We start from the raw sequence: 16,031 nt of genomic DNA, 5'->3' as shown, positions 1-16,031 counted from the left end.
CTTTTTCCACCATGAATCACAGTCCACATGGACAGGGTGCAGTGTATGTGTCTGCATTGATTGTGTATTTAAGAGGTCATGGAGAAACCGTCACCTCGCAAAATTCTGCCTGTAGCATAGCGTGTATATAGCCAAGTTATCGCTAATCATTGTTTTTCACATTTACATTTTCAGTCATTTAGCAGACGCTCTTATCCAGAGCGACTTACATTAGTGAATGCATACCGGCCCCCCGTGGGAATCGAACCCACAACCCTGGCATTGCAACCACCATTGCAAACACCATGCTCTACCAACTGAGCCACAGGGATACACATTGTGTATTTATTATTACCCGTTATTACTTTTCTATTATTTCTCCATGTTTTTCTCTCTGCATTGTTGGGAAGGGCCTGTAAGCATTTCATTGTTAGTCCACATCTGTTGTTATGAAGTATGTGACAAATACAATTTGATTTGAGCATGTGTTGTGTGCTTAACCCTGGTGTTCTCTATCAGACAGTGAAGCAGGAGGGTCTTTCCAACAGGAAGCCAGCAAAACAAGGCTGAACATCACAGCTCTGGTGGCACTTATTAAAACATCACCACTGACGGCCCCTCCTCCTTCCACAGAAATGACAAACGTCTGTACTACTCTCCAAAAACTCACTCTCTGTCCCCCCCCCCCCCCTCTCTCGCTCCCTCACTCCATCTCACTCGTCCTCTCCATGCTTTCCACCCTCTCCCTCTCTCGGTCTACAGTGTCAGACCTGGCTCATTTTCTGTCTTTTCTCTTTTCCGTTTCTCCCCCTCTGGGCCAGGGAGGGATGTGTTGTTTTTCTGTCTCAAGGAGGCTGGGGTGGAGGGTGGGATGTGGAGAGGAGGGGGTAGGCAGGCACCTCCTGTGGGACAGACCGAAGGGGCCCTCTGAAGTCCTCGGGGGTGGGGGGTGCTCGTCCCTCAACCATAGCGCCCCCCCCGCTGCTCTTTCCAAACTCAACACACATTTTCCAGAGAACGGAAGGGGGAAAAATATTTTGATTTAATACCAGCAAAAGCCTGCCAGTGTCCTTGTCGACATCATCTCCCAGGGAATAAAAGGAAGGAAGGTTTTTTAGATTTTTAAATAAGAAATGGCGGGCAGCCCCCCTGAGCCTGAACACAGGAGCACAAACAAACACAAGAGAGAGAATGATAGAGAGAGATTGTGTGTGTGTGTGTGTAGGGAAGAGGTGAAGAGAAGCAGCAGGGAGGAAGAGAGCAGAGCTAGTGAGAGCACTGGGACTCCCCTTCCTGCTGTATCTCACACATAAAGCACTTTCCAGCCACCCAGGACCTCAGTCAGCACCCCCCCCCCCACACCAGAAGCCCCTGCCTCATCACACCCTCGGGGCCTCACTTTCCAATTCCCCCTCCCAGAAGAACCGACAGAGTGAGGGAGGGAGAGAAGGAGGGCAGAGAGAGAGAGCACCGTTTAGATAAAGAACATTCAGCTCTCTTATCTCTCACTGCTGTAAAATAACATAATAAATATTCTCCTTCCTAATGTTGGGCTGACTCAAAGACTAGAGGCCAACATGCCACCATAATCAGTCAGTCACCATCCTCATACCGTGTTCTGTAATGGGTCCATTAAGCTGCTGCATCATCTCCAGGTACAGCCATACCAGTGACTCCATGGGTGTGACTATGGGTCTGCACTGCATGTAAAGAACATTGAAGTGGGTGCCATGCTTTAATCAAATGGAATCCTTAACAAATGATCTTGATTGCATTCACCATGACGCTATTTGGGCCCATCAGGAACCCATCCCACTGCTGTGCTATAGGCCCTATGTGAATAGCTGGATAAAGCAGGCTGGGAGGGAGGGAGGACAGGGGCGTTGAATCAGTGCAGCTACTTTACCACCAAAACCTCAAACAGGATGTGAGACTGCTGGAGCCCCAGAGTCCTGTCTGCTCTAACATGCAGGCCTGGACATCAGCGTCCTGTGAAAAGCTCTCTCTCCCTCACGCCATATCTCCCTCTCTCACCCCCCTCTCCCTCGGAGCAGAACATTCTGGGCCATATGGAATTGATATTATATATATTAAAGATTCTGATTCAGTGGGTAGTCTGGCGGTGGACCTGGAATGTGACATATAGAATCTAATCTGTGTTGCAGATCTGACAGCTGCCTGGCAGGCTGCACACTTCTGAATAACAAAGCGGATACCTGTTTGGACGGACGATGAATCCCAGTTCCCTGCAAACTCCGATGACTCGCCTTCTTCTACTGCTAGAGGGAGGGGGAGAGAGAGAAGAAGGAGAGAAAGACAAAAGAGAGGGATGCTTAGAAATACATACAGTATCTGTAGGACTACATAATTTGGTGGTTTATCTTAATCTACATGACAATGCCTTAAAAACACAAAAGGTAGACCTCAAAACAAGTGTTCAATCATTCATTAGCAGGGTGGTTGGGTGGGAGAAAACATCAAAGGTCCCCTCTCCCTGTCTGTCTACCCTGAGAAACTGGGAATGTGTTCTCCTTGTTTTGATGTCCTAATTTCAGAGGTGTGAGATATGTAACAACAGCAACCAGATCAGAACAGGAAGGTGTGATGAAGGTTTTCCTGGGCACTGCAGAGGAAGGAAGCGCCAGTGGCACACAAACAGGAAATGGCAGTAGTCAGGAAACAATGAGGACCCCACCCCCTCCTTCCCCTCAACCCCATGGCCCAGGGTATGGGCCAACAACAGTTAGTAGAAGCCACGAAAACAACCTGACATGAATCAAAACTGTTTTCTTTATTAGCGAGAGGAGGTGGTAAAAAAGTCCCAGAGCTAGTACGTAGACACTGAGTTTTTTTTTGTTCATGTGTGAATTCCCCACCTAAGTTTAAATAAAGTTGAGGGAAAATAAAAAGCTTATTCCACACCAAAATACTAACAGACCCATTCCAGAAAAAATAACACACTCCTCTTAATGGTCTGAGTGTGCAGATTGGACCATGCAGTGGCCAGTCCATTTTCCCATCATGCTCTTGGTCTGTCCAGGCAGAACTCAGCAGGGTGGTCAGAGTGGACTCCACACCAGACCAGTAACACTGTATTTCATATTCCCCAACAAAGCCAAGGGCAACAGACCCTGTTTTCCATTCTTCAACCATTCCATGTTCATTTCATGAGTGCGATCCAGATATCCAGAGCTGGGACCAGTGTGTCGGCCAGACTCCAAGAGGACTGGCCTTGTTGCTGATGGCCTAGAGCTAAAACCCAGCAGGCTCCCAAGCCCCTGGAAGACTAGGGTCAACTCTGGTCCTGCACCATAACATCTCTCTCCATCTCTCCATCTCTCACTATTTCTCTTTCTCTTCCCTGAGCTAGCCAGGACTCTGTCGAGAGAGAGAGTCTGAGCTGCCAAATGGCAGCGCTTCAGCTTGAGCAGTGTCTCTCAGTAGTACCTTTTCACCATTCATAGAGTATTCCCATAGTACTGAAGACTCAGAGTTACCTCTCTCTGGGTGAGGAGAGATCATTCTTCAGGCGTGTTTGGGGGAAACTGTGGGCTGGATCTGGACCAAGGTACCATTAGGACTGTAGTCGGTACGGGCCCAGACTGCTCTTAGATCCTCCTAGAGGACATTTAGTGAACTCCAGGTGTTGTCTGCAGCCCATGGCTCATACATCAGGTGCTCGGGAGGGATTCAAGGCACTATTTGGACTGTCATATACAGGAATTATACTATTTGGGGAAAAAAATGGTAATTTGTCACGCCCAATGAGGCATTTTCTTAGGAACGAGGACACAGTCTAAACCCCACTGTGTCATAACACATGCTAGATCCAATACAAACGGCGGTCAAAGTCTACAGTCAGTTGATCTTCTTTAAATAGGTCTAGCCTGCAGTGGACCTGTTCATTCCTAGACACTGCTTTCCCAGCAGAGGAGGAAAAGCACTAAATTACACCCAATCAGGGCTCCCCTCATCCTCCATTTAGCGCTTCATTAGAGGGGGAATATTAAAGTGTAGTCAGGCAGAGAGGAGAGCAGAGCAGGGTAGAGGAGGTGAGATGGTTCTTTCTACAAACACAACTACCCAGTACTACTGCACTCAGCTAACCTGCAGGCAACAGCACACAGCAACCCCATCCACACACACACAACTGTACACACAGCTCCCCAGCTAAAACAAGTGAAGCTCGGGACACTACCAGGCACCAGCCTCCCACACAGAGCTATAGTGCACTGGGTGTGATGCAGAAAAACCGTCCATCTCTGATGGAAGCAGACAGGATCATTACCAGCTTTAAAAACCTCATTTAGAGATGGGGGAGATTACAGACACCTATTGATTGGTCTGGGCTTTCCTGGAATGATTTATCTCCAAATGTTGCTAGATTATGTTTTCTAACCTTTATTTAGATTCCATAGATTCCATTCCACTACATTTGAGAATGCAGAAGGCAATCATTGGGATAGAGTTCAGAGGCAATGCAGATGCTCACACTATACACTGAACCATACACCGTCTTGTTGCGATGGAGAGGTAAGGGACGGGGAAAAGGAGGGGAATGCCAGTGCTGACGGACCGGGGTTTGGGGCTTGGCCCTTGAGATGTGGACACAGGACGGGATACAGATGTTTCCCGGAGAGATTGGTCCTGCGGGCGAGACCTAGCCCACATGACCAGAAACATACACTGAAAACAGCCCGCGGAGGATAGAGACAGACCTCACACCACGATCACCAGGCAGCCAAACAAAGCAAGAGAAACAGACAGAGAGAAAGAAAAAGAGAATGGGGAGATAAAGATAACGATCATTAGAAAGATATAAAAACACCATTCTAATAAAAGCGTGACCGTGGGGAATTGCTCGTCTTCATTAGCAGAGAGGATATATTTATTTATTTCCAGATGTCCTCCCCCTGCCTGCGTCCCATGTGTACAGAGCACTGTTCATGTGAACCCTGAAGCCAGCGGGAGGTAGAGAGAGAGAGAGAGAGTAGTGGAGAGGGAGACTGCTAAACAGAGGCAGAGAGAGTGGGAGTATGTAGCAGAGAAAGAATGTAAGGTAGGGGAAGTATATGCAGAGTACTACTTTATATACAGTAGGTCCCTCCCCTGTTTTTAAATTCCCTCAGAAGCTCTGTGACATCATCATTAACCTACAGTAAAACAGCCCTGTGAGGAACGGGGGGTCTAATGAATCCAACATGTTTCAGTAAGTTACCTTGGATACCCTCTGTTTCCTACTTACACTGACCAGCCTTTGCCAAAACACACACCGGGGCTGTGAGAGAAATGGGAAACCGATACCTAGAACTCAACAACCAGAATGGGATCCCCGTTTGCCCTCCTCCCCTCCCAGTCCACACACCACTGAGGTGTGGTTCAGCCCCTCTTTCACCAACTGGGACCATTTCCGCAAATCAGAACCTAAGTTACAGACTGGGTGTACTCAGTATTGGTGTTCCTCCCTGACCGTTCCACTATAACAGTCCCCTACCATCTCTTAACACCTGTCAGTATTATACTGAGAGTATGTGAGCCAGGTAGAGAATGGTTAACTAAACACCTGCATGTTAACCAGAGTATCTGAGCCAGGTAGAGAATGGTTAACTAAACACCTGCATGTTAACCAGAGTATGTGAGCCAGGTAGAGAATGGTTAACTAAACACCTGCATGTTAACCAGAGTATCTGAGCCAGGTAGAGAAGGGTTAACTAAACACCTGCATGTTAACCAGAGTATCTGAGCCAGGTAGAGAAGGGTTAACTAAACACCTGCATGTTAACCAGAGTATGTGAGCCAGGTAGAGAAGGGTTAACTAAACACCTGCATGTTAACCAGAGTATCTGAGCCAGGTAGAGAAGGGTTAACTAAACACCTGCATGTTAACCAGAGTATCTGAGCCAGGTAGAGAAGGGTTAACTAAACACCTGCATGTTAACCAGAGTATGTGAGCCAGGTAGAGAAGGGTTAACTAAACACCTGCATGTTAACCAGAGTATCTGAGCCAGGTAGAGAAGGGTTAACTAAACACCTGCATGTTAACCAGAGTATCTGAGCCAGGTAGAGAAGGGTTAACTAAACACCTGCATGTTAACCAGAGTATCTGAGCCAGGTAGAGAAGGGTTAACTAAACACCTGCATGTTAACCAGAGTATCTGAGCCAGGTAGAGAAGGGTTAACTAAACACCTGCATGTTAACCAGAGTATCTGAGCCAGGTAGAGAAGGGTTAACTAAACACCTGCATGTTAACCAGAGTATCTGAGCCAGGTAGAGAAGGGTTAACTAAACACCTGCATGTTAACCAGAGTATCTGAGCCAGGTAGAGAAGGGTTAACTAAACACCTGCATGTTAACCAGAGTATCTGAGCCAGGTAGAGAAGGGTCAACAACTCCTAGCTCCCAGAGGGAGCACACTGTGTCTAGCAGCATCGCAGGGGCAGGCTCCTCTCCTACTCCCTCCCTCTTTAAACTATTATTTAAGAGATTGAAAAAAACAAAGCTCGACCCAATCCTTGACACAATTTATTTCTATATTATTGAAATTCCTCTGTTAATTGCTGCTCTGGCGGTGGGAGCGTGTGCTGCTATTTGCATTTCTGGGCCCTGTTAAGCTGTAACATCATGACACACCAGTGAATGTAGCTGGGGTAGCGTTGCTGTCGGCAACACAGCAATCAGCGTAGCAGCGAACAGCACGAGGGTAGAGATCAAACGAGACCACTCTCAACGACCTCACAAACAGCGAGCGTGAATTTACCCGACAAAAAGCCCCTGTGCCCATAAGGGGGATGGGAGAACAGCGCTGTGTCCCAAACGCGCCCTTTCTAAACGAGCCCTTTCTAAACGAGCCCTTTTATTTATCCAAGGAATGGTGCGTATGCTCCTCCACAGAACGCAAACAAGGTGCGAGGGACCTCGGAGAACACACCAGACCAGACCCCCGATCAGACAAAGAACCTACCTCACTCAGCCTCTTCATTCAACCCCAAACACACACAAACAACTGTGCTCCGGTCTACCCCAGGGAGGGCCTTGCATTGACAAAGAGACTGCTCAGGTACAGGCAGTAAAGACAGCCTGAGTCTGCAGCCATATCCTAGACCAGCGTTTCCCAAACTCTGTCCTCAGACCCAAAGGGGTGCATGTTTTGGTTTTTACCCTAACACTACACAGCTGATTCAAATGATCAAAGCTTGATGTCTAGTTGATGAGTTGAATCAGCTGTGTAGCGCTAGGGCAAAAACGTGCACCCCTTGGGGTCCAAGGACAGAGTTTGGGAAACGCTGAGCTAGACCTTCTGTTAATACACTGTAGAACACAGGGCTAGTGCTAGACACATATAGAAAGAAAGGATAGAGAGACGAAAGGCTGCTACTTTATGCAGATTGGATAATGAACACTAACAGAAGGACATGTAAAGTGTGTGTGTGAGTGAGAGCTCTGCAGACCTAACCAGAGAGCGATCTCACCTGGGCCCAGCTCCACTGCAGCCGTCTGCAGGAGAGGTAGACACAGAATACCTAATGTGTGTGGAGCCGCTCCCCTGGCCAGGAGGGGCGGGCTGCACAGGCCTGCTGCTGGCCCCCGGCCATTCTGTCTGATTAAGTCTTCTACACTTAAGGGATAAAACCTTGCTCTCCCTATCTCCCACTGGAAGCCATTAGCAGCCCCCTATTTGCAGGTCCATGAGTGTGTGTGTGTGTGTGTGTTGTACAGAGCACGTGTGATTGTATGAATTTTTTAAATGCATCCGATAGTGTGTGTGAGTGTACAGGCCTGTGTGTGTATGTATGTGTACTAGTGTGTGTGTGTGTGTGTGTGTGTGTGTGTGTGTGTGTGTGTGTGTGTGTGTGTGTGTGTGTGTGTGTGTGTGTGTGTGTGTGTATACTAGAGTGTGTGTATGCATTTCTTTAAGAACAAAACTGCAGCCCTACACCCTGGGAGCCTACCCGGCAAGCAGCAGCAGTTTGTTACAGCCCAGAGCAGAGCCCTGCTAGAGCCTGAGCCAGACCCCTTCATTAACATGAACTCTTACTGGATCCACAGGCCCACCGCCTCAGCCCTGCACCCTCCCATACCCCCTTGCCACAACACCCACCACACTGCATCACCCTGCACCCTCCCATACCACCTTACCACAACATCATCCTGCACCCTCCCATACCCCCTTACCACAACACCCACTACATCATCCTGCACCCTCCCATACCCCCTTACCACAACATCACCCTGCACCCTCCCATACCCCCTTACCACAACACCCACTACATCATCCTGCACCCTCCCATACCCCCTTACCACAACATCACCCTGCACCCTCCCATACCACCTTACCACAACACCCACTACATCATCCTGCACCCTCCCATACCCCCTTACCACAACACCCGCTACATCATCCTGCACCCTGCCATACCCCCTTACCACAACATCACCGTGCACCCTCCCATACCACCTTACCACAACACCCACTACATCATCCTGCACCCTCCCATACCCCCTTACCACAACATCATCCTGCACCCTCCCATACCACCTTACCACAACACCCACTACATCATCCTGCACCCTGCCATACCCCCTTACCACAACATCACCCTTCACCCTCCCATACCCCCTTAGCACAACACCCTGCACCCTCCCATACCACACACCCAATGGCGCAGTCCGCAGCTAGACACACAATCAGGCCTCATGTACACGGAACACACACACACACACACACACACACACACACACACACACACACACACACACACACACCGTACCTGAATTATGGCGGTTTGATCTCCGCACATAAGATGATCTCTTTTCACAGCTCTATACATTTATAAAACAGACAGAGAGAAGAGAACACATCCCTCATCTCATCCTTACATAAACATGAAAGAGGTGAAATCATTACAAAACTCCAGCGCGCTACTTCCTAGTTCTATTAGCCATGTACAACAGGAGCTGTGTGCTACTTCCTAGTTCTATTAGCCATGTACAACAGGAGCTGTGTGCTACTTCCTAGTTCTATTAGCCATGTACAACAGGAGCTGTGTGCTACTTCCTAGTTCTATTAGCCATGTACAACAGGAGCTGTGCGCTACTTCCCAGTTCTATTAGCCATGTACAACAGGAGCTGTGTGCTACTTCCTAGTTCTATTAGCCATGTACAACAGGAGCTGCTTCCTAGTTCTATTAGCCATGTACAACAGGACCTGTGTGCTACTTCCTAGTTCTATTAGCCATGTACAACAGGAGCTGCTTGCTACTTCCTAGTTCTATTAGCCATGTACAACAGGAGCTGTGTGCTACTTCCTAGTTCTATTAGCCATGTACAACAGGAGCTGTGTGCTACTTCCTAGTTCTATTAGCCATGTACAACAGGAGCTGCTTCCTAGTTCTATTAGCCATGTACAACAGGAGCTGCTTCCTAGTTCTATTAGCCATGTACAACAGGAGCTGTGTGCTACTTCCTAGTTCTATTAGCCATGTACAACAGGAGCTGTGTGCTACTTCCTAGTTCTATTAGCCATGTACAACAGGAGCTGTATGCTACTTCCTAGTTCTATTAGCCATGTACAACAGGAGCTGCTTCCTAGTTCTATTAGCCATGTACAACAGGAGCTGTGTGCTACTTCCTAGTTCTATTGGCCATGTACAACAGGAGCTGTGCGCTACTTCCCAGTTCTATTAGCCATGTACAACAGGAGCTGCTTCCTAGTTCTATTAGCCATGTACAACAGGAGCTGTGCACTACTTCCCAGTTCTATTAGCCATGTACAACAGGAGCTGTGTGCTACTTCCTAGTTCTATTAGCCATGTACAACAGGAGCTGCTTGCTACTTCCTAGTTCTATTAGCCATGTACAACAGGAGCTGCTTCCTAGTTCTATTAGCCATGTACAACAGGAGCTGCTTCCTAGTTCTATTAGCCATGTACAACAGGAGCTGCTTGCTACTTCCTAGTTCTATTAGCCATGTACAACAGGAGCTGCTTGCTACTTCCTAGTTCTATTAGCCATGTACAACAGGAGCTGCTTGCTACTTCCTAGTTCTATTAGCCATGTACAATAGGTGCTGCTTGCTACTTCCTAGTTCTATTAGCCATGTACAACAGGAGCTGTGTGCTACTTCCTAGTTCTATTAGCCATGTACAACAGGAGCTGCTTGCTACTTCCTAGTTCTATTAGCCATGTACAACAGGAGCTGCTTCCTAGTTCTATTAGCCATGTACAACAGGAGCTGCTTCCTAGTTCTATTAGCCATGTACAACAGGAGCTGCTTCCTAGTTCTATTAGCCATGTACAACAGGAGCTGCTTGCTACTTCCTAGTTCTATTAGCCATGTACAACAGGAGCTGCTTGCTACTTCCTAGTTCTATTAGCCATGTACAATAGGAGCTGCTTGCTACTTCCTAGTTCTATTAGCCATGTACAATAGGTGCTGCTTGCTACTTCCTAGTTCTATTAGCCATGTACAACAGGAGCTGCTTCCTAGTTCTATTAGCCATGTACAACAGGAGCTGCTTCCTAGTTCCTAGTTCTATTAGCCATGTACAACAGGAGCTGCTTCCTAGTTCCTAGTTCTATTAGCCATGTACAACAGGAGCTGCTTCCTAGTTCCTAGTTCTATTAGCCATGTACAACAGGAGCTGCTTCCTAGTTCTATTAGCCATGTACAACAGGAGCTGTGTGCTACTTCCTAGTTATATTAGCCATGTACAACAGGAGCTGCTTGCTACTTCCTAGTTCTATTAGCCATGTACAACAGGACCTGTGTGCTACTTCCTAGTTCTATTAGCCATGTACAACAGGAGCTGCTTGCTACTTCCTAGTTCTATTAGCCATGTACAACAGGAGCTGCTTCCTAGTTCTATTAGCCATGTACAACAGGAGCTGTGTGCTACTTCCTAGTTATATTAGCCATGTACAACAGGAGCTGCTTGCTACTTCCTAGTTCTATTAGCCATGTACAACAGGACCTGTTCTCTTTTAGAAGCTTTTGGGTGTTCACTTCTCTCCAACTCACATACTGCACAGGGTCACACTGATAGCATGCATCCTGAACAAACCCCAGACAGACTGAACAGTAACATCTATGGGCTGCCTGACTATTTAGAATGGCTGATTACTGTCCTTTTTACTGATGGTGCACTTGTGTCTTTTCAAACCAAATGGTCCTCTACGACCACACAGACACACCTCTGAGCTACAGGTGCAGCCAATGGCTTTTACGCAGACACACCTCTGAGCTATAGGTACAGCCAATGGCTTTTACACAGACACAGCAGAGGGAAAGACAAAGAGTCTTGGGTTTCAAGATAATTAATAAAAGATAAAAGCCTGGCTTGTTCTGCATGGCTTAATGGATTTTAATAGCTGGGAGAATGATGGGGACACGCACAGTGCAGCCTGCATGTGATGGACCAAACCCCCGCTAGGGAGCAAGCAATACTACCGACGACACCCATCTCCTCACACTCACAGCCCTGCTCACATGATCTGACACACTCTCTCTCTCTCTCATTTTCCTACACACGCATTCACTCATGAGAGAGTCATCCACTCGGTCTGTCTCATCCTCTCATATACATTCATACATACGAACACAGTTGGGGATTAGGGCTTGGTGTTAGACCGTGTTCACTCTTGCGGCTCACTACATCGTGCGCAAACACACAAAGACACGCGACTGGAATACAAGAGGATTCCTCTGCCAGTGAAGAGAGCTGAACATCATTGTAGTCTTGACTAGAAGGCCAGCAACCAGGGCCGTCTGCAGCTAGACACACTGACTGGCACGTTGGGACTAACACAGGGGAGGACTAAACCAACTCACCACTAACAGCAAGACAACAACAATGTAGTCATAACTGAGAAAACAACAAGCCATTAAAAACTAATATCTACACAGCTATAAGTCATTCATCAAAGTGATGGCAGTGTAGAGCTGAGTGCTGCAGTCAATCTGCATCTCTATCCTCCCTCTCCTCACCCCCACTGCAGCTAAAGCTTCACCACAACGCATGCAGGGCCCCATTGTCTGCCCTGCCGTTCCCCACCAAACGACAACGTGGGCACAATGGCAGGGATGGCAATTCCCAGGGTGCTCCTCTGCGCTAGCTGTGTTCACAGAGGAAGTTTGGACAGAGGGGGCTGAGAGGGGCCTGCAGGGGCTCTTATCACTGCACCGGGTCACTCTGGCCAATCACACACTGGCTACAGGCCCAAGAGAGCGGGGGCCTGGAATTTCCTGCTGGACAGGACACAGGCACATAGATCCAACGCCCCCATCCAACCCCCACCCCTGTCCCTACCTCCTCCCCCTCGGATCCTGGGGGGCTCTCCCATTGGCTGGCTGCAGTGTCCCTCTGGTCGCCGCCGCTCTGCCACTGGCCAAGCGTGATGCCAATCTGCAGCCCAAGCCATCCCCCGGGGAACTCTAACTTCAATGGTCTGTCCTCCAAGCCACCACCATGGGACAGCGACAGAAGCTGATTAACCAAATACTTTTATCAGCACTGAAACCGCTCTGCTGCACAAAACAGCCTTAAAAACACAAACCACCACCACTGGCCAGAAAAGCACAAATGGGTAAAGGGGGAAAACAGCAGAGAGCTTAGATGGCACAGAGAAAAAAAACACAAAGCTTGACGGGGCCCACAGCTCTGCCTCCCTCACTGAGGGCATTGCTGCTCCAAAATCCCCCCCCCCCACTAGCCCCCTCCCGTAACCAAACACCCCCCTCTCACCCCCGCCTCTACAGGAGCATGGGTTTAGAGGCTGGAGAATGTTGGAGGACTAGAGGACAAGCGAGAATGGCGAGAGCTGGAGAGAGGAAGGGAGGATAGGGGTGGAAGAGCAGAGGATGGAGGATAGGAGTGGAAGAGCAGAAGATGGAGGATAGGAGTGGAAGAGCAGAAGATGGAGGATAGGAGTGGAAGAGCAGAGGATGGAGGATAGGAGTGGAAGAGCAGAGGATGGAGGATAGGAGTGTGGGTGGATGACTAGCAGCGGTCGTGGGTTTTCAGGTTCGGTCTTCTCAGGCAGCTCTTGGCTGATGCCCTGGGGAGAACTTGGCTAGTCTGAGCCAAGCAGAGCTCTGTGAAGCGCACACCGTCTCCCTGGCTTGATCACTCACTCTCTCTTTCTCTTGCCTGGAGCATGAAGCAACAGCACCCACGCCAAGACTCAGCCTTAGCCCCAGCTCTACAACCGGAGGAGCACTGGCAGAACCAACCCCAGACACAACCAGAAAGAAAAGGCCTTTATCTGGTGGAACGAGTCAATGGAGGAGCAGAATGCCTGACTGGCTATTACATTCCACCACAAAGCAGAGTTCCACACCAGAACAGGATCCACCTGGCTGGTCTACAAACAACACCAGAGCAGTAGAGATGAGGGGTGTCAGGTGTGGAAGGCTCTGATCACTCTCTTTAGCCTGGATCAAACAGACACACACGCACTGAAGACGTTCTGTTCAAACAGGGTCGTAAATCAGGGTCAAGTAAGAGCTGGGACACTGGTGACTCAGTGGAAGGGAGAAAAGGGGCAAATGGAAGACAGTTTCCTTTAGATAGGCCAATTATGTTTACACTCACAGGATAGGTCCCGTGTCTTCACAAAGCTGTGGTTTTATCACACACACACACACACACACACACACACACACACACACACACACACACACACACACCTCCTCCCCTTTGTACACATGTCACACTCCTGACTGTGCTGTGTTTCTCACTCTTGTCGTCAGCAGGCATTTCCTGAAGAAAGCCCTGGGTGCTGTGTCAACTCTCCCCATTCCTTTTGATTCTGCACCGTCTGCGCCTGCCTGAGCCTGCCTGTTCTACCTTTGTCTCAAGGAGCTAAGGAATCCACACACTCAGCTTCAGAAACAGCGCCAAGAGCTTATCAGCCGACAACAAATCCACCCTTCTCAACACCAAGAGAAACACTCAGCTTTATATGTATACACACACACACACACCTGTCTCCACTATGTTAGAGAGTAGACAACACAGTGGAAGATTAAAGGGCCTCTCAGATCTCCAATGTGGTTTTTCATCCTTCTCAACTGTCAGAGCAGAGAGGGAAATGATTTCAATATACCTCCAGCTTGTACATAAAACACCAGAGAGAGGAAGAGAAAGAATGTAGGAGGGAGGGAGGGAACGGGGGATAGAAAAGAGGAATAGGAACATTTGTGAAGAGAAAAGCAGACATGATTAAATCACAAGGGCTGCCTCCCCGCTGTCATTGAGTGTGACACAGGTTCACAACAGGAACACACTGGGGGTGGGGTGACGAGGTAATCATGTTCCAAACACTCCGCTATGATGCCATCAAAAGGGGACGGGACAGAGAAAGAGACAGACTTCTGTCCCTCCTCCCCACCCCCACCCCAAAAAGCCAGCATTTGACTGGTGACCTAGGAGGAGGAAGGCCTCTCTGGATTAGAGACCCTCAGGAGACCCTCCAGGAATAGAAGTGCTGCACAGAGCTACACCACCACTGTACCCAACTCACAGCCGCATGTACAGATAGAGACCCGCTCATATAGACATGCACAGAGACAGGGAGAGACATACACATGCAGACCGACACATTCACATGTACAGGGGAAACACAGCCACACAGGAAAACACACATACATGCAAAGACACAGGCACACATGCACTTAGGCTGTGTTTACACAGACAGCCCAATTCTGATCTTTTTACACCTATTGGTATTTTGACCAATCAGATCAGCTCTTTTGTTTATAAAATGTGCAAAATATCAGAATTGGGCTGCCTGTGTAAACGCAGCCTTAGGGAGGTACACACATATTTACCGATCCAGACACACACACACTGACAATGGCATCAGACTCAGAGAGGACCCGGGGCAGCTTGGGAGAGAGAGAGAGGCAGAATGGGGACCCTTAATTGCCTTACCCTGTAGTACAGTCTGGGGAGTGCTTTTTGACTTGAGATTCCAATTTCACACTAAGGCATTATTTAGTTTGATACAGACTTGATTTTTCTGGAGGAGCTTTGTGGCTCTCAAATCACTGGAGGAGAGATTAACTCTACAGTCACGCTCCTTCTGAGACCCACAGCCTCACACAGCCTGCCTGCTTGGTGCGGCAGGAGAGGGTTCCTCTTATCCTAAACACTAACACATTGAACTTTTACTAGTCACCAGTCAGTCTCCTCAATCACTGCCACTAACTTTAGTAGAGCTTTATAAAATCTGTTTTGTTTGTACACTGCGCACCAGCCAGAGACCGTTATTTGATTAGCAATATAGTGCAGAGTTTGCAAAACAAATGGCCACTGGATTGGTGCAAATAATCATGATATCATTCTGCCAGGTAGGCATTGGCTACTTTGTAGTTAACATTTAATTGAGAAGGTTTTTGGTAACCTTTCCATCTACCAGAAGACAGTTGTCTTCCCTGTGGCTCAGTTGGTAGAGCATGGTGTTTGCAATGCCAGCATGGTGTGTGCAACGCCAGGGTTGTGGGTTCAATTCCCACAGGGGGCCAGTACAAAAAAAATGCATGAAATGAAATGTATGCATTCACTACTGTAAGTCGCTCTGGATAAGAGCGTCTGCTAAATGGCTAAAATGTCACGACATCAGCATCATCGCTAAGTGGTAGACAAACGTGCACACACATACAGGGGCAAACTCTTCAGAAAGTTGAAGGAAAATACAAATCACTGATGCATTTTGTCTTACAGTAATCTTGGGCAAATTAATGCGTTTTCTAATAAATTCAATACATTTAGTTGATTTCCTACAGTTGAATTCCATTTTAATGTCTGGACACCGTGAGTCCTACTATAGCCAGACGGACCGTGCTGAGAAAGGGAACATTTTACGGATGAAGTTGAGGTGAAGATGCATGACTATGGAAACCCCTAATAGCTTCCAACTAGTCCTTCACTGTAGAAGCTGAGCAGGGCATTACCATGGACATGGTGATGCAGGGCACCACTCTAATCCAGCCTCCTCTGCCCTCCCAATGTATGTTCGGGGAAGAGGAGAGGATGGTCCCTGGACTGCACA

The 16,031-nt window shown here is 48.2% G+C and overlaps 1 protein-coding gene across 3 annotated transcripts in view; it reads right to left on the bottom strand.

Annotated features, from left to right (window-relative positions):
- LOC106560867 (zinc finger protein 423) overlaps positions 1–16,031 on the bottom strand; it is a 139,357-nt gene that overhangs the window by 113,149 nt on the left and 10,177 nt on the right. For 2 of the 3 annotated variants that reach the window (XM_014124251.2, XM_014124254.2), the window contains exon 2: positions 2,196–2,258. In XM_014124251.2, the coding sequence (XP_013979726.1) occupies positions 2,196–2,258 (63 nt within the window). The remainder of the gene's footprint in view (positions 1–2,195; positions 2,259–16,031) is intronic. The other variant, XM_014124252.2, reaches the window with a different exon arrangement.

Source organism: Salmo salar, chromosome ssa10 (genome assembly GCF_905237065.1).
Source record: "Salmo salar chromosome ssa10, Ssal_v3.1, whole genome shotgun sequence".
NCBI classification, from domain to species: domain Eukaryota; kingdom Metazoa; phylum Chordata; class Actinopteri; order Salmoniformes; family Salmonidae; genus Salmo; species Salmo salar.
Note: the sequence above shows the minus strand (reverse complement) of the source record. Positions and strands in the feature narration are given on the sequence as shown.